The sequence below is a fragment of the Salvia miltiorrhiza genome, chromosome 3 (genome assembly GCF_028751815.1).
Source record: "Salvia miltiorrhiza cultivar Shanhuang (shh) chromosome 3, IMPLAD_Smil_shh, whole genome shotgun sequence".
Classification (NCBI taxonomy): domain Eukaryota; kingdom Viridiplantae; phylum Streptophyta; class Magnoliopsida; order Lamiales; family Lamiaceae; genus Salvia; species Salvia miltiorrhiza.
The window spans coordinates 11058438-11080394 of record NC_080389.1 but is presented as its reverse complement, the minus strand read 5'-3'; the positions used below and the strand labels follow the sequence as shown (position 1 = coordinate 11080394).

The following is a 21957-nucleotide window of genomic DNA, read 5'->3' as shown; positions in this document are numbered from 1 at the left end:
TTATATTACTAGTAGTAAAAGTAAACCCTAATTCATTTGAATCATTCCTCCGCCTCCAGACTCTCCAGACTCCAATTCAAAAATCTCCTCCCAAGCTCCCAACAATCTCCTGATTCTCTCTCCCCCTCCCCCCCGGTGATGCTGCGCCGGATGACGTAAATCAGTGACCGCCCCCACCCTGGCTTCCCCTACGTCGCCTCGCCTCTGACGACGCAGCACGAGCAACCGGCGCCACCTGAAGGAGCCACCGCTTATCCTCCAGCACGAGCACGCAGACCTGCTTTTCCTCCGCCGACGCCGCCCTCTAGCTGCAGCAGCAGCAGACTGACCGGGCAGCGGCGCCACCTCCCCCGGCTTCTCCTTCGCCGCCAATTTCTTTTGTTTTCCAATTCATTTTATGTCAGATTTTGTTATGTTAACTGTTATGATTTTCTTGTTCGCTGATTAAATTTTGGGTCAGATTTTTGTTGATATGCTAGTGATTATAATATTTTTTTCGAAAAAAAAAATGGATCGGTCGGTTCGGTTATCGGCCGAAACCGATCGGTTTCGGCCGGTTCGGTTGTGGTCGGTTTTTAGGGAAATAGCGGTTCGGTTCGGTCCGAATTCAGGTTAGATCGGTTCGGTTTTATCATCTTGGGTCGGGTCGGTTCGGTTTTGAACCGATGCTCACCCCTAGGGCTATGAGCTATAGGGTTAAATAGTACATTTTTATTATTATTATTTTAAAGTAGAGGCTATACATATACTGAGTAAAACGGGGACTATGAATAGAATTACCCTTCCACAAATAGTGAAAGAGACAGCCCAAATTCACAAGATAATAAGCCTAGGAGAAAATAAAAATTTAGTAAATTATGTTTCTTCTAATTTTTTTTCCATTACGAGAAAAGTAAATTTATTTTAAAAACGCTTAGGGAATGGTCGGCCCAATCCGACCCAATATTTTTTGGATCGTATCTCTCTTTTTTTTTTTTTTTTTCTTTCTTTTGTTCTTTTTATGTCAGTCTGATCTAAAAATAATTAAATTCTAAAATTTAAATTTAAATTTTGGGATATTTACTTTTTATAATTGATAAGATATATAATTAAGTATTTGTATGGTTATTACTAGGATATCTTCGTGTAGAGCATTGAAACTCCAGCTAAAATATGTATCTTGGAGAATAATATGTATGGCTACGTTGTGTTTACAAGGGTTGTCTATTTCCCTTCAGGACAAGAATCACAAATAAAAAAATTTACATTATTTTTAGATTCTATAACGACAACGATGACCGGATCTTTTATACGTAAAAGCAAAAATAAGAAAAGGAAATGTTCTTCAAACAAAAAAGAAATAAAATTTGTAAAGTCTCATCAGATTGTGCGTGTTTCAATCAAACGTGATATTATTCATTTATATTTTCAAGGCTTTTCTTCACCACACCTTCATTGAAAACTTTGAAAAGTTGAACGTGAAAATTTGTTGTAGCATATTATTCTTCATATTGCGAAAGAATAATAGAACTGACAGATATTAAGACACAAGACTAGAATTTTATTAAAAAAAAAAAAAAAAACAAATCTAACACGAATATCAATTTTTTCAGGCATCCAAATGATTTTGGGTTTATCAAAATTTCCTGAAGCTAAAGATTTCAAAATTAAATTTTTTGAATTAAAGAAAAAGAATAATACCTTTTTTTGAATCTTCTTATTACTCGTCTTGAACTACTTTCCGAATTCATCCTCTCTTTTCCTTAGCTTTTGCTTTCGTTTTTTTAAAAAAGGATTCCAAAAGTCTTCTGTTACAATGGAAAATATAAAAAGATTTGGTGGCTTAGAAAGTTGAAACCTTTCTGTTATTGTAATGAAGCTGCACGTTTCCACGTTCACAAGAAACAAGGTGTTGACATAAGATTGTAAAAAACAAGTTTAAGAGAGCCAAATAGTTGATCCAATATCGATGCCACATGTGGAAAGATTACTTAGGAGCTTATAAACTATTGGAATTTATAAGATGTAGTTTCTTAAAAGCTTATAAGTTGTTAAAATGTTTGGATAATTAAGTTTATAAGCTAGAGATGGAATTTTTAGTTAGAGCATGAAATCTTTGTTAAAAAGAGAAAATAGAAGAGAGATGAAATTAGAATGATACTCCCTCCATCCACAAAAAATAGTCATTTTTTTGCCATTTTGACATGTCCACAAAAATTAGTCCATTTCTATTTTTGAAAATCATCTATCGCATGGTGGACCCCATTCTCCATTCACAATACAATTAATTATCATTATAAATACTAGTACTACTTATTATAAACACACTACCTCCGTCCCACGAATCTTGACACGTTTGGTTTCGGCACGGGAATTAAGAGTTGTAGATTAATATTTTAAGTATGTAGTTATTAAAGTATAAAAGTGATAAAGTAGGAGATAGAATGTAATAATTATTACCTTATTTGAAAATGTGTCAAGATTCGTGGGCCAACCCAAAAAGAAAAACGTGTCAAGATTCGTGGGACGGAGGGAGTACATTTTAAGTGGGATTTTTTCTTTACTCACAATACAATAACAATTTTTTTTAAAATCTGTGTCGTCCTTTACTACGACTATTTTTTGTGGACGAAAGAAGTATATGATAAAATAAAAAATCATAATTGAGTTATTTTTATAAAATGAGTGTTGCTTATAAGATAATGAGAAAATAAATTGAGGTAGAATAACTTATTTTTGGAGAGCTTATATAAGCTCGAGCTTATTTTGTTAAACACTTTAAAAGAGCTTATAAGCTCAGCCAAACACCCTCTTAGTTGTTTTTAGTATGATAGCTCTTGCACATGAGATGCTCTATCCCAATGGGCTTGCTCAGGTCAGCTCCCACACCGAATAATTCTTTGTTCTTTTTCCTATAGCCTATATATTTAGGGCTCCTTTATTACATGGTATTACATATCATGAATTTCTAGTTGATTCTTGTCCATTGTTTTCATGTATTTGTTGTTGCATATTGTTGCGAAGCAACAATTAAAGTGACACTTCGGGGGGTGTATTCGTTGTGGATTTCCACAGACTTTAAAAAGTCCATGGAATTTAAATTCCATGGAATTCACATAGATTCCAGACGACTTTCAAAGAATTCGTGGTTGGATTTCACCCCGATTTTCACTGATTTTCGAAGAATTTAGAGGATAATTCTGGAATTGAAATCCATGATGCCAACGCCCGCTGAGTCCCAGCACCGCTGGAAACCCAGCGACCGCTGGGAATCCAGCGAGCGCTGGAAACCAAAAAGGCATCATGGAAACCCAGTGTTGAGCAATGCATTGGGCACCAAAACGGCACAGCAGCTGAGAGGTGAGAGGTGCGCCGGGGCGGTCCCGGAGGAGTCGGGGAGAGGAGAGATGGTGCGGCGCTCACACTGCGCTGGGGGACTGTGGGCCTGCGGCGGCGGCAGCGGCAACGGCGTGGCGAGAGACACGGAGCGCGTAGAGAGAGAGAGGCAGAGAATTCAGACTCGCTCGAATCCAGCATATGCTGGAATCCAGCATATGTTGGAATCCAGCATATGCTGGACTCTCTCAACGGTGGCTGAGTTCCAGCGCTCACTGGCTTCTTGGCCGCGGGCGCTGGAACTCAGCGCTCGCTTAAAATTTCATGGATTTCAATTCTCGTGGTTCTTGGCCGGATTTCGTCGTGTGTATTTTTTGGATGAAATCCATGAAAGTCATTCCAAATTTTAAGTCAATGGAATAACGAATACACCTAGATTTGTATGGATTTTAAAAAGTCTGAAACGAATACACCCAGATTTATATGGACTTTTAAAAGTCTTAAACGAATACACCCAGATTTCTGCAGACTTTTAAAAGTCTGGAACGAATACACCCAGACTTTTAAAATCCATAGAAATCTATTAAAATCCACAACGAATACACCCCCCTTCGTCGCGCAGTCTTTGATTTCTTAATTATTTATGTAATTTATAAAACATATATATATATATAGTGACAAGTAGGGATGGCAATGGATCTTGGACCCGGCCTAGATCCGTGGATCCAGATCCGTTTTTAAGGGTCTGGATCTCAATTTTAAAAACAGATCTGGATTTGGATCTAAAAATTTCAGATCCGAATCCGACCCAGATCCATTTTATTTAATATATATTTTTTATATTTTATATTTATTTTATTAATAATATTAAATATATTAAAAATTATAAACAATACACTATCATTTAGAATTAGAATTAAAAATTTATTTTATCTTTGTATTCCATGAATGTATTTTGTGCAATATTTTTCATGATTAAAATTAGATGTTCATTTTGTGACTTTTTTTTTAAATTTAATTTAAAAATAGTAGATCCATGGATCTGGACCCGCGGACCCGTAGATCTGACGGATCTAGATGTGGATCCAAAATTTTCAGATCCGCGGATCTGGATCCGAATCTGATAGATTAAAACGGATCTGGATCTGGTATTGATGAGATTCGGTCCAGATCCGGCCCGTTGCCATCCCTAGTGACAAGTGTGTGTGAGTTGGTCTAGCGGTAGGAAGTAAATGCCAAGACCTGATCAGGTCCTGGATTCGAGTCTTTCGTCGCTCCGTCTTTAAATTTCTTTATTTACTTATTCAATTTTTTAAAAAAAAGAAGAAAGAATTGAAGTGACAATACTCAAAATCTGACTTTATATAACAACATCATAATTAATCTTGTGAATTTAAAAAATCATTCAAATCTAAGGACAAGGAAATTACCTTTAGTGATTCTTCGTCTTATCTTTCCTATTCAATCATCATCGTAAATTTGTATTATTCGACAAGAAAAAGAAGAGTTTTGTGCTTTCGAAGGTATTGGATTGAGTAAACCAGAGTTAAGATAACATACCTGGGCTGCTGGTGACGGAAGGACGTAGTGGCGCCGAGCGAGCAACGGCTGGGGAATGGCGCGGCGGAATCCGGCGGTGTTTACTGTGATTAGATTTAGGGCTCTGAATAGAGAATCTCGTTTGAGTAGAGTTAGGGATTTAGAATGTTAGAAAGTTGTGATTAATTATACTGAATGTCGAGTTGAAGCAGCCAAATAATGTGCACATTTAACAACCTCTAATAAAATAATAAGATCGCCAGTTTATATCGAGGCAGCACGTAAAATTTGTAGGGACAAAAAATAAGTTTGAAAGATATTTAAATAGTTGATATATAAAGGCTGTTGAATGATTAATGAAGGTCAACTTCCACCATCACCTCGCACGCATTCTGCGTTTAATAATTACTCTTATTTTTAACACATATGATTTCATATTATGAAAATAAAATACATGGCTATTATTATATAGTTTTGAATATTTTTCTTAATTAATTGTATTTATAAAATTGTCTTATTCATTTGACTATAATTAATATACGTCAAAATAAAAATACAAAAAGATCTATGAAAATGTCCCAAATTATCTAAGTACGAAGCAAGATAATTTTTAAATATTTTCCTGTTTGATTTTGACGATTGTGGATCTTTTCTTCTTATTTTTGGTTTGTGACAGAATGTTGTTCAGTGACAGGTTGTCGTCACTTGTAATTACAAATTTAGTCATCAAAGTCTCACTATTACGTAACTCGTAATAAATAATGTGGAAGTGACTACTCAGACATGATCATATATTTTGTAAACAATAGTACTTTCAATAAAAACAAATAATAACCAACAATAACAATAGGAATAGATTTTTTTATTCTTTTTCAAAGTCACAATTTTTCATATGTAACTAGCTTTTTAGCACAACCAACTGATACACTCCATCTTCAAGACAGCCATCCACCAAAATTAATTGGTTGATATGATTCTTCTTAACAACACAATAATAAGCATGAAATCCAATATATTCCAACATCAAGGGAGAAACAGCGGATACTAGCAATCCAGATAGAAAGTGATCACGAAGCAAGATATGAAGAAGCCACAATTCTCGCAACTAAATGTCATTTACAAACACACAACCATCAAGGAAGAAAATGTAGCTAGAAAATGTACTTAACAATAATGTAGACAACTGCGGTAGCTCATGGATTGATATTCACCATCCCTATTTTGGAGATTAAGTCTGAATTCTTGATCTTAGCTGCAATGCTTTTGGTTGTCACCATATTTAACTTCTTCAGACATAGAAACAACGAATTCGGGAGGGTATCCAGATATGGACAATCATGGATTTCTAATTTCTCGAGCCGAAAGATTGCACCTTCTCCACATTGTACATTTCTCAAATTCCATAACTCTTCGATGCACAGGACTGTGAGACCAGGGAAGCCTTTGGGCAAGATCACCATTTGTCGACCAGTGTATGCATTCCGCAATTTCAGGTATTTTAGCTCGGGTAGCTTCTCTAGTAGTGGCATGGGGTCTTCATCAAGACAGCTATTAACCAACGTCAATGATTCTATATTTGGAGGGAGTTCATTTGGTAACCTGGTAAGAAGTCCATCCAATTTGAGTGTTTTGAGACTTTGTAGAATATGAAGCTCATCCAAACAAGGCATGCTTATGAAACGATACCCTCTTAAGATTAGGTGCTCGAGGCTCCTCATATGAGCTAATGATGCAAAGAGCTTGCTTACATCTGAGTTTCCATCCAATCCTTCTATGCCCAATTTCCCAAGCATAGTCAACATTTTTAAGCTAGAGAGCTCATATGTCCAATTATCAATCGAGACATAGGTTAAGGTCTCTAGAAACTGTAGCGCGTCTATCTTCAAAGGCTTTCGGCAAATCACATCAGACATGTAGATGTGGCGAAGGCTACACATTTCCCATATAATATCTGGCACCTCAACCATAAAGTTCTGAGCTATGTCAAGAACCTCAACCTTTTTCAAGCACCCCAACGACTGTGACAACTCTTTTATGTAATTATTTCTAAACCCCAAGAATCTTAATTCCATCAATTTCTCGATAGTCTCCAGTAAAATCTTCAACCCAAAATCTTCCAAATCAAGAATCTTAAGTTTTTCAAAGCTCTTCTAATAAGACGGACTAGTGTCCAAGTAGCCACCTCCATGGAAGAAGAGAGACACAAGATGTTTATCTTGATCCGTGGAGTAGTTGAACTTATCTCTGCTACAAATGATAACACGGTGATGATGAGGACTCTCAGAGGGTTGATTATTCCCATTGTTCCTTAGGATCTCAAAACCAAGCTTCTCCTCTGCCTTTTGGATGGATAGCATGTGTAGCAGGGGATTCATGCGATACTCAGTGCCCTTGTCCCCGACATTGATGAAAGATTCATCGATTAAACCATTTATATATGATTCATAGTTAGATCTTGAAACCACTCCTCCTGCATGCCAAATCTCTCTCAACTTTTCTGCCCTCAAAGTTGTATTTTCCTTAAAGAAGGACATATACATGAAACATGGCTCTAGTTTGGGAGCCAATTTTTGATAAATCGGTTCCAACAACTTCAATGTTGAACCAAAATCAACTGATTCAAGAAGTTGTTCCCATTCACTCTCCCCCGAGACTTTCCTTTCCGCTAACTGCTTTCCCACCTCTTTTATAGCTAATGGCAGACCACCACATTTTCTCAGCATTTGCTTTCCCATATGCTGCAAGTTCATTGGGAACCTGTGCTCACCCGTCAATTTGTTGCCATGGTTTATTGTTTTCAAAAACAATTGCCAGCTCTTATTAGAATCCAAAGGTTTCATCTCATGAACATCTTCATCGCGTACATCTATGTCCATATGCTTCACGTGACTTGTGAACAACAATCTACTTCCAAAGCCTGCTTATATAAGAACAATACAAAAAGCTTCGAGAGAGAGTGAGATTTTTCAGATTGTGTGGCGACATATATGAACACAAATAGATTCATATTCGGGTCCAAGACCACCAAGAACAAACGTAATAAGCTCGGATTCAGTTAGAGGTTGATCAACAGTGAGCAATTCATTGGATATTGATCGACATTTGATGATAAAAATGATGCATCGCCAAATCTCCTTTTTCAAAGTCTCAAGTTGGAAGCGAAGATTCTTCCCCTTAGCTTTCGAGTGATAATGAAACAATTGATTCTATCGCTGATTGAGTATTTTTATCCTTAGGTCGAGTTTACTTTGATGGAAAAAGAAACAAAAAAGTATATTTACACTATTTTCCCACCATTTCCACATGTTTACTATGTTTGAAAATTTTCTCCGAGTAGGGTGAAATATTTTTTTCGAGCAGCTTATTTTCACTAATTATCTCCAATGTTGAATAATATTATCTTTAGATAGTGGTGTGCAAATAATTTCTAATATTTTCATCTCTAGTAAACACATGATAAAAATGAAGGAAATAAAATATTTTCTCATTTTTTCTTATTCATCTCTTTTTAAAGAAAATTTTACAACAAAAAACGTATCTTAAGAATAGGATTTCTCCAATCTCACTCTTTCAATGGGATAAGAATCAAGTAAAACTAGCTTAAATGATAAAAATAATTAAGAGCATTGGGATATCTAAATTTCGATCCATTAAAGTAAACAAATGATTAGTCTTACTATTTTTATCTATCAAGCCTAATCATTCAAAGTAAACGCTCCTAAATATACTAAAATATTTTCTAGAGAGAGAAAATATTTTCTTAAAGAGAGAAAATCGAAGAGAAATGAACTTGATTGATATAATAAAAATAATAAATTATTGCATATAAGATTATAAAAAAAATAAATTGAGGTGGAGGAACATATTTTTTAGCGAGCTTATAAGCTCTTAGAGCTTATTTTTTAAGCTTATAAGCTGTTTAGGAATTTATTTTGCCAAACACTTTGAAGGAGCTTATAAGCTCTGTTAGAGTCAATGTTGACTCCGACAATGTTGGGACCAATGTTGATAACATACGTGTTTTCAATGTTGGGTGTAATGTTGATAACATTCATGGTGTCAATATTTCTGGGTTTTCAACCAACATTCCGGAGTCTGCCTTGACTCCATACTTTGACTCTCCATTGGTAATTGTATATATTTAATCTTTACCTTCCTTTCACATTTTCTTATTCTTTGGTTGTGGAATAAAGGTTTTATGCTTGTTGACCACGTTTTTAATAAGTGGAAAGGTGGTTTATCATGGTCCAAAGTAGTGGGCTGTTAGTTCCTATTTTTCAGGACCCATGATCTCTCAACCAACATTCCAGACTGGTCGACTGGCAGTTTTCGGAGGTGGATTGCGGCGGTTATAGGAAGCTTCTGGAAGTGGAAAGTGGAGGAAACTAACCACGACACGAAGGTCTATAAAAGCAGCAAGAAGCCTCATTCATCCTTACGTTTTGGGAGTGCGTTTTCACCGACCTAACATTCGCTCACAACCAACTCGTCACTTTTGTCTTACTGCAAACATGACACCAGTTCTTCAAACCTTGCTTTGACGGAGGAGTCTTAGGCAGCCAATCTGTAAAGGCTTACTCTATATTGACGGGAGGTCAAGGGTAAGGGTTGAAGATCGAGGACATTGGAGCGTAGCAGACTGCTTTGTTCGAGTAACATTTGTTATTCGACTGTTTTGGTTTTCTGTGTTGATTCAACACTTTAGTGCAGATTCTAGATATGTAGATTTATCTTAGGCAGCCAATCTGTAAAGATAGATTACCAGAGAGATCTGAATTTGTACTTTGTATTGTTGATGATCATAGTGAATTTATCCATAAGGCACTCACGGGTTGTATTTATATAACCCGTGAAAAAGTATTCTTGTGTGTTCTTTAATTTCTGCTGCATGTTGGTTTCAATGTTATTAACATTTTGTTGTTAACATTCCTATCAACATTACTCTTACGAATTACACAGTGTTACTTGTGGTAATTTGGGGCACTAAATTCTTTCAATTGGCATCAAGAGCGGGTTCTTGACGAACTAAGAATCGATTCCTGTGTGCAAAATTACCACCAATGGATGTGGCTAATGCTTCGGTTCGTCCTCCTACCTTGGATAGTAGTGGGAAGAACTATTCCTTGTGGAAAACTAGGATGAAGATGTACATAAAATCCATTGATGAACGTGCCTGGGCTGTTATGTTGGATGGATGGACTCCACCGCGTGTTACTGATGATGTTGGCAACATTACTCCTAAACCAGAAAGTCAATGGAGTGCAGATGAACGACTTATTTCTAGTCACAACTCCAGAGCTTTGAAGGCTATTTTTATCTCAGTTGATGTTCCTTGTTTTTGCCTGATCTCTAACTGTGTTGAAGCACGCGATGCTTGGTTTATTTTACAGGAACAAGTGAAGGATCAGCAAGTGTTAGAGCAACAAAATTGCGAATGTTGACTACAAAGTTTGAAATATTGAGGATGCATGAAGATGAGACTATTCCAGCATATTATGAGAAGTTGTGTGAGATTTCAAATGAGGCAGTTGGTCTTGGAGAACCAATCAACAATGAGAGACTTGTAAGTAAAATGTTGAGATCACTTCCGGAAAGGTACAACATGAAAATTTCTTCCATTGAAGCAACTGCTAATGTTACTTCGATTAGAATTGGTGATTTGGTTAGTAAGTTAGTAACATTCGAGATGAATCTTGAGCAGAAAAAATCTAATTACTATCATAAGAATGTTGCTTTTCACGTTGACAAATCTACTTCTACGATTGATGTTACTGACAATGTTGAGAGCACGGATGTTATTGATGTTGAGACCTTTGTTCCTGACAAGAAAGGCCGGAAACGAAAAGCTGGTATGGCTTCTCTTAGGCGATCCTCAAGATCCAAATCCACACGGGTGATTCCATCAACTCTCAACCTTCCTAGCCGAGAAGACAGTGATGTTGGTCCAACATCACAGCCTCCAGTTCTCAAGCCAAAGGTTGAACATTCTCCCACCTCAAAGAGCGGAAAGGTATCTTCTGCCTCTCACACTACCTCCCCTCGCATCAGCTGCTCTGGAAGCTCCTCTGAATCAGAGGTTGAGGTTAGTAAGTCATACTCCACTCGTTTTTACACTCGTGAAGCGAAGAATGCTCTCAAAGTGTTGGCTGCTAGGAAGTTTCATAATGATAGACGTGCGGATGAGGATTTCTTTTCAAAGTTTAAGCTTGATATCTTATTACAAGATAGGGGTATGTGGGGTACTGTTATAAATGTTTTTGGCTATGAAGCTGAGATCGACAAGTATGGTGGGGACGATGATGTTGAACGAACAACTGTTCCTGATGTTGCCAACATCCGCTCTGTCAAAGCCCATTTCATTAAAGAAACATCAACATCTCGTAAAGGCAAGGAGCCAGTTGGAGAATCGGAGGTTGAGATCGATCTTGACATTGTAAAGCTCATTAAGGCAAGGGAGGATCTTCACAAGCTCAAAAGCCAAGTGCAATCAATGATGGATCGGACGATCAAGATGGGGCAGGCTATGCTCGCGAGGATTGATTGCTGCGAAAATGTCTTTTCCAACCTCCTACCTTTTCCTTCTTCAACAAAAAAAGGGGAGTAGATTGTTGGGTGTGGTGTTGACTGAGATTGTTGGCAGTCTTTGTTCAAAACAATGTTTCTTTGGTGGTGTTTTTGATGCATAGTCATCTGTTTCTGTGGTGTTATTGTGGTGCATGAGCACCTGATTTTGGTAACATTTTAAATGTTATTCTTGGTTTTGTTTTGGATCTGTTGTCGTTCCAACATTTCCTTGTTTTTGATATACTGTTAGTATATTGTGTTTTGTGTTGAGCTTCTGAATTCCCAGATCCCAAGATCACGAATGAAGGTCTTGGCCTTCGGTCGACCTTCCTAAGGTTGAGGGGGAGATTCGAAGTTCAATACTTGTTGTGTTTCACTAACATTTGTTTTGCAGGTTTCAGTGTTGCTGAATTTGGGGGGAGTCTCAAACTCTCTCGTGTTTGTTCCAAAGGGATTGTTGTTCAAACATTCTCTCTAGACTGTGTTGAGGTTTTCCTATTGTTTGGTTCAGGGGGAGTGTTGTTCCGACATCTCTTCTGGACTGCTTTTCAGGTTCACCTCTTGGTTGATTAAGGGGGAGTTTTTCTAACTCTTTCTTGATCTGAAATCCTGTAACATAGAATTCTTTTCTGTATATAGTTTTTTCTTTGTTTGTGTTTTTGTTGCAGGAAGGAAAAGATTAAGGGGGAGATTGTTAGAGTCAATGTTGACTCCGACAATGTTGGGACCAATGTTGATAACATATGTGTTTTCAATGTTGGGTGGAATGTTGATAACATTCATGGTGTCAACATTTCTGGGTTTTCAACCAACATTCCGGAGTCTGCCTTGACTCCATACTTTGACTCTCCATTGGTAATTGTATATATTTAATCTTTACCTTCCTTTCACGTTTTCTTATTCTTTGGTTGTGGAATAAAGGTTTTATGCTTGTTGACCACATTTTTAATAAGTGGAAAGGTGGTTTATCATGGTCCAAAGTAATGGGCTGTTAGTTCCTATTTTTCAGGACCCATGATCTCTCAACCAACATTCCAGACTGGTCGACTGGCAGTTTTCGGAGGTGGATTGCGGCGGTTATAGGAAGCTTCTGGAAGTGGAAAGTGGAGGAAACTAACCACGACATGAAGGACTATAAAAGCAGCAAGAAGCCTCATTCATCCTTACGTTTTGGGAGTGCGTTTTCACCGACCTAACATTCGCTCACAACCAACTCGTCACTTTTGTCTTGCTGCAAACATGACACCAGTTCTTCAAACCTTGCTTTGACGGAGGAGTCTTAGGCAGCCAATCTGTAAAGGCTTACTCTATATTGACGGGAGGTCAAGGGTAAGGGTTGAAGATCGAGGACATTGGAGCGTAGCAGACTGCTTTGTTCGAGTAACATTTGTTATTCGACTGTTTTGGTTTTCTGTGTTGATTCAACACTTTAGTGCAGATTCTAGATATGTAGATTTATCTTAGGCAGCCAATCTGTAAAGATAGATTACCAGAGAGATCTGAATTTGTACTTTGTATTGTTGATGATCATAGTGGATTTAGCCATAAGGCACTCACGGGTTGTATTTATATAACCCGTGAAAAAGTATTCCTGTGTGTTCTTTAATTTCTGCTGCATGTTGGTTTCAATGTTATTAACATTTTGTTGTTAACATTCCTATCAACATTACTCTTACGAATTACACAGTGTTACTTGTGGTAATTTGGGGCACTAAATTCTTTCAAGCTCCTAAACAACTTATAAATTTTTTTTGAAAAGCTTATAAATTAACTATTTAAGAGATTATTTTGTCAAATACTTTGAAGAAGTTTATAAGATCAGTCAAACATCCTCTAAAAGTCATTCACAAACTCACAACCACCAAGGGAGAAAACCTTGCTAGAAACTATACAAATTAACGCCAACAAGCAAAACGTACCTAAGAATAATGCAGACAACTACGCAAGCTCATGGGTTAATATTCACGACCTCTACTTTGGAGATTAAGTCTGAATTCTTGATCTTTGCAGCAATGTTTTTGGTTGTCACCATCTTTAATTCCGTCGGCATGTACATCCTCTCAAATAACTCTACCGGAAGGGTATCCAGATTTGGACAATCATTGATTTCTAATCTCGTGAGCCAATGCATTGAACCTTTTCCACATTGTACACTTCTCAGATTCCACAACTCTTCGATGCACAAGTCTTCGAGAAGACGGAAGCGGTCGTCCAAGATCACCATTTGTTGACCAGTGTATGCATTCCGCAATTTGAGGTACTCTAGCCCGGGTAACATCACCGCTAGTCTTGGCATGGGGTCTTCATCAAGACAGCTATTCACCAACGTCAGATTTAATACAGGGAGGGAGATTATTTGGTAACCTGGTAAGGAGTCCATCCAATTTGAGTGTTACGAGATTGTGTAGAATATGAAGCTCATCCAAACAAGGCATGCTTTTGAAACGGTACCCTCTTAAGATTAGGTGCTCGAGATACTCCAAGTCATCCAATGACACAAAGAGCTTGCTTACATCTGAGTCTCCATCCAATTCTCCTATGCCCAATTTCATAAGAGAAGTTAACATATTTACCCGAGAACTCATATGTCCAATTATCAACCGAGACGTAGGTTAAGGTCTTCAGATTCTGCAGCGCGTCTACCTTCAAACGCTTCCGACAAATCGCATTAGACAAGTAGAGGTGGCAAAGGCTACTCATTTCCCATATAATATATGGCACCTCCACCATAAAGTTTTGAGCTATGTCAAGAACCTCCAGCTTTTTCAAGCACCCCAATGACTGTGGCAACACCTTTATGTAATTATTTCTCAATCTCAAGTATCTTAATTCCATCAATGTGCCAATACTTTCCGGTAAAAACTTCAACCCAAAATCCTCCAAGTCAAGTATCTTAAGTAGTTCAAAGCTCTTCCAATAAGACGGACTATTGTCCAAATAGCCACCTCCATGGAAGAAGATAGACACAAGATGTTTATCTTGATCCGTGGAGTAGTTGAACTTATCTCTGCTACAAATGATAACACGGTGATGACGAGGACTCTCAGAGGGTCGATTATTTCCGTTGTTCCTTAGGATCTCAAAACATAGTTTCTGCTCTGCTTTTTGAATGGATAGCATGTGTAGTAGAGCATTCAAGTGATACTCCGTGCTCTTGTCCCCAACTTCAATAAAGGATTCATTGACTAAACCATCTAAATATAGTCCACAGTCATATTCTGAAGCCTGTACAACTACTCCTCCAGCAACCCAAATCTGTATCAACTTTTCTTTCCTCAAAGTTATATTTTCCTTAAAGAAGGCCATAGACAAGAAACATGAGTCCAGTTTGAGATCCAACTTATGATAAAATGGTTCTAATAACTTCAATGTTGAATCAAAATCAACTGATTCAAGAAGCTGTTCCCATTCACTCCCTCCCGAGACTTTTTTTTCCGCTAACTGCTTTCCTACCTCTTTTATACCTAATGGCAGACCGCCACATTTTCTCAACATTTGTTCTGCCATATGCTTCAAGGACATAGGGAATTTGTGCTCACCCGTCAATGTATTGCCATGATTTATTGTTTTCAGAAACAATTGCCAACTCTGCTTAGAATTCAAAGGTTTCATCTTATGAACATCTTCATCGCGTACACCTAAGTCGGGATGTGTCGTGTGACTTGTGAGCAGCAATGTACTTTCCTTGTCTGCTTGCGTAAGAACAATACAAAAAGGAATTCAGTCTGGGAATTTGAATTGTTAGATTACTTGATTCACTTATATATTAAAAGAATATATATATATATATATATATATATATATATATATTTCAAACTAATGAGTTCTCCTAAATAATTAGAGAATAGAGAATTCGTGAAACAAAAACGAACAAATATATAATTTTGATGAATAAATCAATGTATCGCATGAATAACATTTTGCTTTGGGTTCGAATCTAGATGGTAGCAAGTTTTTCTCTATTTTTACTAAATACGTCTGTTCATTAGTTATGTTGATATGTTCGTAAAATGCATAGATTTGTTCATTCTCTCGAAAAAGAAACTAATGATCTTTGGAATTATTTTAAGTTTAATCACAAAAGCTTAAAATTTTGAACCAGCGTCATGTTAAAATCTAAGTTAGCGCAACACGACTAATTTATAAGCAGAAAGATGAAGTACATACATCCTGCTGGAAGAGCTTCCCCTAAAGACCTCAAGGGCATTTGTTTGGGCATGTGGTCGAGAACTATAAGATATCTCTTTCCTTGCAGGTGTTGGCGAAGCATATCTCGGAGGCTTCGGTTGTCCATATTCTCCAATAAGGAAGATATATGGAGATTCTCTTGAACTACTTGTTGTACGAGTTTGATGAGTAGCTCTTTCATAGTGAGGTCAATAGAATTAGATACCTAAAGACGAAACTCGAATCGATAACGACGGTTGGATGGTTGTATATCTCTCTGGCAAGAGTTGTCTTTCCACTACCACCCATCCCTTTGATAAGAACAGGCGGGCGGTATTCTCCCTCACCAAAAATCCTTTTGCGAAGCAGCATTTCCACATCTTCGTCCAATCCAACCACATCTACATCATCTTCAACATTTTGTGATGATCTCATGTTGGACTCTGTCTCTGCCCCATCATCTCCCAGTTTAAGCATGCGCTTTTTGATCTCTCCCATCCAACTATGCACGGAATCAAATTTCCAAGGATAGGTTGCGTCTTGTTTGAAAAGGAAGAGAGCATCGTCAGCCACGTCGACAAGGTCACATACAAAAAAATTTAGGGTTCTTCCCTCTTCCAATTTCTTATCCCTCACAATATCCACAATCTCTCGCATCTCTTTAATTACCTTTTCGTCATTTGGTTCATGCCTTCGATAATTAGTGTCGAGCTTCTGTATCAGTGATAAGAGGAGGGCCTCCGACATGTTTCTGCTTCGACCAAACTGCCCTAATAGCCAGTTTTGTTAATTATCTTGTGATATTTTCAATTGATACAACTAATTCTGATTCTATTACAATAGCAAATAAGCAAGCATTGTAAATTTGTATTCCACAAGAAAGAGAATAGACGTACGTATTGGATTCAGTAAACCAGAATTAAGATAACATACCTGCGCTTCTGGCGATGGACCAACGACGGAAGGACGGGGTAGCATGGCGGACCGGCGGTGTTTACTGTGAATAGTGAATTTCGTTTGAGTAGAATTAGTGATTTTGAATGTTAGAAAGTTGTGATTAATTATATTGAATGTGCAGTTGAAGAAGCCAAATTAATGAAGTGAATATTTAACAACCACTAATATAATGGAGTAGTACAAGAAGCCAGCTGAATGATTAATGAAGGTCAACTTCCACTTTCACCTCACGTGCATGCTGCGTTTGTTTGGGTGCGTTTACTTTGATGGATAACAAAAAATTTTGTGTTTAAATGTCTCATTTCTTTTTCTATATTTTACACAAAAGAGAACTTCACTATTTTTCCTTCCTTATTTTCACTTCAAGGATGAATAATATTATCACAACAAAGATAAATTCAAATTTTCCATTATTTTAAAGTAAACGCACCCTTTAATTAAAATTTAACAATCCGTAATAGTTTTAATATCCAATAACATTGATTATTTATACTCCCTCCGTTCACGAAAGAACTTTCTAGGAGGGAGTGACACGAGTTTGAAGAAAAATATTGTTGATTGTATAAGAGTGAAGAAAAGATTATTGAGTATATTGAGAATGATGAAAAAATATTTTAATTAGTATTGGTTGTGGTGAAAAGGTGAAAAGTAAATGTAAATGAGATATTTATAAGTGGTGGAGTATAGTTAAAAAATAAGTAGGAATTTATTTTGTGTTAATTAGTATTGGGCGTGGTGAAAAGTAAATGTAAATGAGATATTTAACAATCTTAATAAGAGAGAAGTGGGAAAAGTAATAGTACTGTAGAAAGAATAGTGATATGCTGGCATTTTTGTAATTTTCTGTTATTTGGAGGTTGATTTTTGAAACTATTGATTTATCTCACCTCTTTCTCCTCATAGCCGATGATAGATCAGCTTTCTTTTTCTCCCTTTCTACTTTCTATGGTTTCTCTCTTTTGAAATTCTACTCCAAGAAATCAAATCTTCTTCAAATGATCGCTGCAAAGTCATATCAAAATCAACCCACTTGAGAAAGCCATTACAGCAACAAAACCAAAGGTGAGCTTATCTTCGTAAACCTGCTTTTATGATTACTTTTTTTATTAACCCTAGAACTATATAGTGATCACGAAAGCTTGAAACGAGTATAATTTTAAGAAGTCAAAGAGAAATCAAATTATAATGAATGATTTTAAGAAATCAAAGAGAAATCAAAGAGGAAAGGGTGCTCCCTATTTTACAGAAAATCATGTCTTGACCAGAGTTTGAGTGAGCTGCGGCTAGGTTTCTGGTGTTGATGGTGCTGATCGGAGGTGGCTTTCTTGGCTTCTGGTTATCGGAGAAGGATGGTAGACGATGGGGAACGGTGAGTCTTGGCTGAGTTAGAGCGAGTTGGGGCTGGGTTAATTGGGTTGTTGTCTTCAATTGACTGTTGATTTACGGGTCGAGGCGAGGATTGTGGGTCGACGATTTGGAACGACGGTGAGATTAAAAGAAAGGGAAGAAGAAGAGGGAAGAATAGCGGTTAGGATTTACTTACTGTTGCGAACATGAAGTGCAGAGAGAGATGATCGAAAGTGTGAGTGGAGGATCGAGATGAGAAAATGGAGAGGAGCTAAGGAAGGGCAGTATATTGTGAGGGATTTTGACTCTCTATTTTTAATTGATAATAATGGAATATAATTGATCTGGATCATGATATAGTGCATGAAATATAGTTGGGCTTGATGATTAGAATTGGGCATTAATCATTTACTTCTTGTCGCCTTGAGCTACATAAATTTGGTTGTATAAACCTAACCACAAATATATATAGCCCAAAATTATCATGCAAAATATTCAAACAAACCACATCTCAAATCAAAATCCTACCTTTTCAATCACAATGAGAGCCATCACCCATTTTGTATGTAGTATTATATATATATTATGGGGATAGTTTAGTTTAGTTTAGTTTAGTTTTCTTAATTATCTGATGTGGGTGAGTTACTTGCTCTGGTTTCTTCTTTATGTTTTGAGCATATACAAATCTTCTTTAATGTAATATTACCTCTTATATATATAGATTATTCAATCGCAGCTTCTTATTAATTTGTTCTAAAATCCAATGAGATTACATGAAATGCTCAAATTTATGAATATAATTGGGGAATACTTAGCTACCTATTGGGTTTGACTTATTAATTTTAAATTGTTTATTAGACACGTGCTCGTTCAGCGACATCCACTTTTTCAAAAGTTGCATATTCTTCCACGGGAGTAGTGAGCACTACCTTGCATTTGAGTTGGGGTTCATATTATTAAGTAGCATTTTTTGATACATTATTAAGTAGCATTTTTTGATAAATACTTGACATCCTTTTCTTTGTCGTGTAATGATGTTTATGGGTTGATAAAAACCGACTCTGTTGCGTTAGCGTTTCGCATTCTTTCTATATGATCTGAGGTAAGCTAATAATAAGAATCTAAGAAGTAGTCGTCGTCTGACCATTTTGATTTTAATGTAGTACTTTTGTCACGTGTGCCGTATTTTAACAAATTATTTAGTTTGTTAGTTTAGATAAAATTTAAATATTTGAACAATAACTTTACCAAGTAATTCTCTATAATAACAAAATTCAATTATATCATGAGCATGTCTACCATTAGGCTATTTTTCTTTTGTGCTCATCATTTATGCGAGACATTTTACCTTCTTATGTAATCAGAAAGCTATTCCACCTCTCCAAATTTCAAGGTGCATTTATTTTTGTGTTGCTTTTTATTTGTGTTGTAATATTTCGTCTTCACGATTTTGCACTCATTGTTGTTAGATGTGCATGGTCGTTTAGTTATAGTTCTCATTTATAGGTTTAGGGGACGGGGCTCATTACTCTAGGATTAGGCCCATATTGGTTTTCTGCCTCTAGCCTTTTTGGATTTTTAAGGTTTCATTACTTTGTGTTACTGGAAGATTGTTATCTTTGGTTTCTGATTAGTTTCAATTGATGCTCTCTCGGTTTGCTTGCTTGTGCTCCAACCGAGGTTCTTAGTTTATTGCAACAATGTGAGTCAATATATTAATTTGTTCTTATAATAGTATTCTTTTTTGTGTTTTATTTTGTTACATGTTTTATTATTTGATCGAGTGACTTCTTGTGTCTGAGTTCGGTCTCAGTTTTCAGATCTTTTGTTAAGGATAAAAGAGGATGTGTACTTTCAACTAAAGGTTACTTACTCTCGAGTTTTCTTTATATACTTTTTTACGCATTCTTACTGTTAATTTATTTTTTCCGTGTCTTTGTTTTAGACTTGAATGGTGGCAAGAGGCTTAAACTTAGTTTGTCACCTCTATTAATTGTGTTGCCAGTTATTTTTAGGTCGTGTTCGCTTGGTTTTCTTACTCGGTCGAGGTATTTGATAGGTTCAAATTTATTTATGTTGGTCAAGTTAAGTTTAAATTTGCACAATTTAATTTAACATAGAGGTTTTGTGGATGCTAATGTGAGTTCTTGATACAATTTATTGATCCACCTCTGAGATTCGGTAATCTTTTAACATTATGTGGGTTTGTTATTCTTTTAATTTATTCATTTATTGTGGTTGGTAATTTTCATATAAAACTCCGAAGAAGTCAAAGAGGTATGATATTGTAGGTGAAATTGGTTTAAGTATTCCAATCCTACAACAAACAAGTTATGATTTCACTTGTTTTCTTCATTTTAGATCTCTTTAAAACTTGTAAGAATTTATTGCTTATATGCTCAAATAATGTTTTTTTGTCTCTTTAACATTCATTTTGTTTTCATTTGCCAGGCTGTGCTTCTTAAAATGGCCAAGTTTTGCTTGGCTAACAAATGTTGTAGCCTTATTGCTCCATATTAGCAATAGGAACTGTTATAGTATTTGATTAATGTTATTGTTTGAGTTCTTGGCAAAATCTTTTACCTTTTGATGTTGATTGTGATAAATTGTCTTGTATTTTTCACTAGATCGGATTTGTTACTCTAGGATTAGGACTTGGGTTATTGCCTCTAGCCTTTAGGTTTTTTAAGGATTTGTTACTTTGTGTTATACAAAGATTGTTATTTTCGGTTTCTGGTTTTCGACGAGCGCCCTCACGGTCCGCTTGTCTTTGCTCATATCGAATTTATTTGCTGTAACACTTTTCATCTGTTTATTGCACCTTTGGTGATTCACTACCCTACTTTGTTCAAAATAGTATTTTTTGTGCTTATTTTTTTTTTTCACATTTTGTTATATCACCAACTAAATTACTGAATTCTCATTCGTGACTTTGGTCACGTTTTTTAGATATCTTGTTGTGGCAAAAAGAAGATGTGTGCTTTCAAAGAAGGTTACTGATGAGCTTTCTTTGTTTTTTCTTTTTTGGGGGCTCATTTGTATCGGTTGCACACTTACCTTTAGTTTATTGGTTCTATGTTTTTGCTTTAAAGTATGGTGCATGGTAATTTTAATTCTTCTATAATGCATGTTGTGAGCTGTGTTATCACACTTGCCATGTATTTCTCAATTCTTTGTTGGTTATATTTGTTTTGGTGTGAATTTAATATTAAATCTCTATTCATATGTCGTACACGGCCATGTGACAACTTCAAAACGTTTTAGTTTACCTCATCCATCTGTTATGGCTATGCCAAATATTTTCGGCTGTGAGTGTTCACCTGCTCTGACTACTTGGCTGAGAAGCATGAGATGTTCATAATTATATTTGTTGTGTGTATAGATTTGCACAATTCAATTTATCGTTATGTGAGATTGTTTAGTGAGTGGTGTTGCTATTAATATTTTTATTAACTGTGGTTTGTAATTTTCAAATAAGACAGTGATAAAAAGAAAGATGTGTGTTGTTGCTGTTGACACTGGTGGGTGTTCCAATCTCATAGATGGGCTGCATGATCTAGGTTGCCGTTACATGAATGTGCTAGCACTTGTTGCGAAATATGGACTCTGAGGTATTTTTCTCACAATGACTTGTAATCCAAAGTGAGTGGAAATTCAAAGTTGATCATTTCCTATTGAAAACGGGCATAATAGAGTTGATTAGCATGCAAGAGTTTTCAAAGCAAAAATTGAGTACTTGAAAAAGGAAATTGTAAAAGACTCGTTGTTTTGGGTGGTTGCTGCTTATTTTTATGTGGTCAAATTTCATAAAAGAGGACATCCACATGTTCATTGCATTGGTTTCTGAGCAAAATAAAGGTGAGTGTAAGGTGAATATTCTACATGAAACAACGATGTTAATAGTTGAATGACATCATCAATGATATAGGATAGTATGCAAATACATTATTGTTTGTCATCATCATCATCATCATCATTATTATTATTATTATTATTATTATTATTATTATTATTATTATTATTATTATTATTATTATTATTATTATTATTATTATTATTATTGTTATT

General features: G+C 36.2%; 3 protein-coding genes across 3 annotated transcripts in view; all 3 read right to left on the bottom strand.

The window, feature by feature from the left end:
• Nucleotides 1–5123, bottom strand: part of LOC131017525 (probable disease resistance protein At1g58602) — a 71016-nt gene extending 65893 nt beyond the window's left edge. Inside the window, exon 1 of the mRNA XM_057946306.1 lies at nt 4876–5123. The gene's annotated coding sequence lies outside the window, so the exon portion shown is untranslated. The remainder of the gene's footprint in view (nt 1–4875) is intronic.
• A 924-nt stretch (nt 5124–6047) lies between these two features.
• On the bottom strand, nt 6048–7730 carry LOC131018318 (disease resistance RPP8-like protein 3). The gene is made up of 2 exons (XM_057947042.1): nt 7019–7730; nt 6048–6967 (listed from the first exon to the last, which is right to left on the bottom strand). Exons 1-2 carry the CDS (start codon nt 7728–7730, stop codon nt 6048–6050), a joined length of 1632 nt encoding a protein of 543 aa, XP_057803025.1.
• Nucleotides 7731–13717: 5987 nt separating this feature from the next.
• LOC131017552 (putative disease resistance RPP13-like protein 3) lies at nt 13718–16333 on the bottom strand. The gene is made up of 2 exons (XM_057946348.1): nt 15586–16333; nt 13718–15107 (listed from the first exon to the last, which is right to left on the bottom strand). The coding sequence occupies exons 1-2, from the start codon at nt 15785–15787 to the stop codon at nt 13903–13905; spliced, it is 1407 nt and encodes a 468-aa protein (XP_057802331.1). The 5' UTR covers nt 15788–16333; the 3' UTR covers nt 13718–13902.
• Between the last annotated feature and the right edge of the window lie 5624 nt (nt 16334–21957).

Coding starts and splice junctions, on each gene's coding strand:
- LOC131018318 (XM_057947042.1), bottom strand. CDS start 7,730: ATGGACATAGATGTACGCGATGAAGATGTTCATGAGATGAAACCTTTG. Junction 6,968..7,018: donor AGGTGGCTACTTGGACACTA/GTCCGTCTTATT, acceptor TTGATTTGGAAG/ATTTTGGGTTGAAGATTTTA.
- LOC131017552 (XM_057946348.1), bottom strand. CDS start 15,787: ATGAAAGAGCTACTCATCAAACTCGTACAACAAGTAGTTCAAGAGAAT. Junction 15,108..15,585: donor GGAAGCTCTTCCAGCAGGAT/GTATGTACTTCA, acceptor TTACGCAAGCAG/ACAAGGAAAGTACATTGCTG.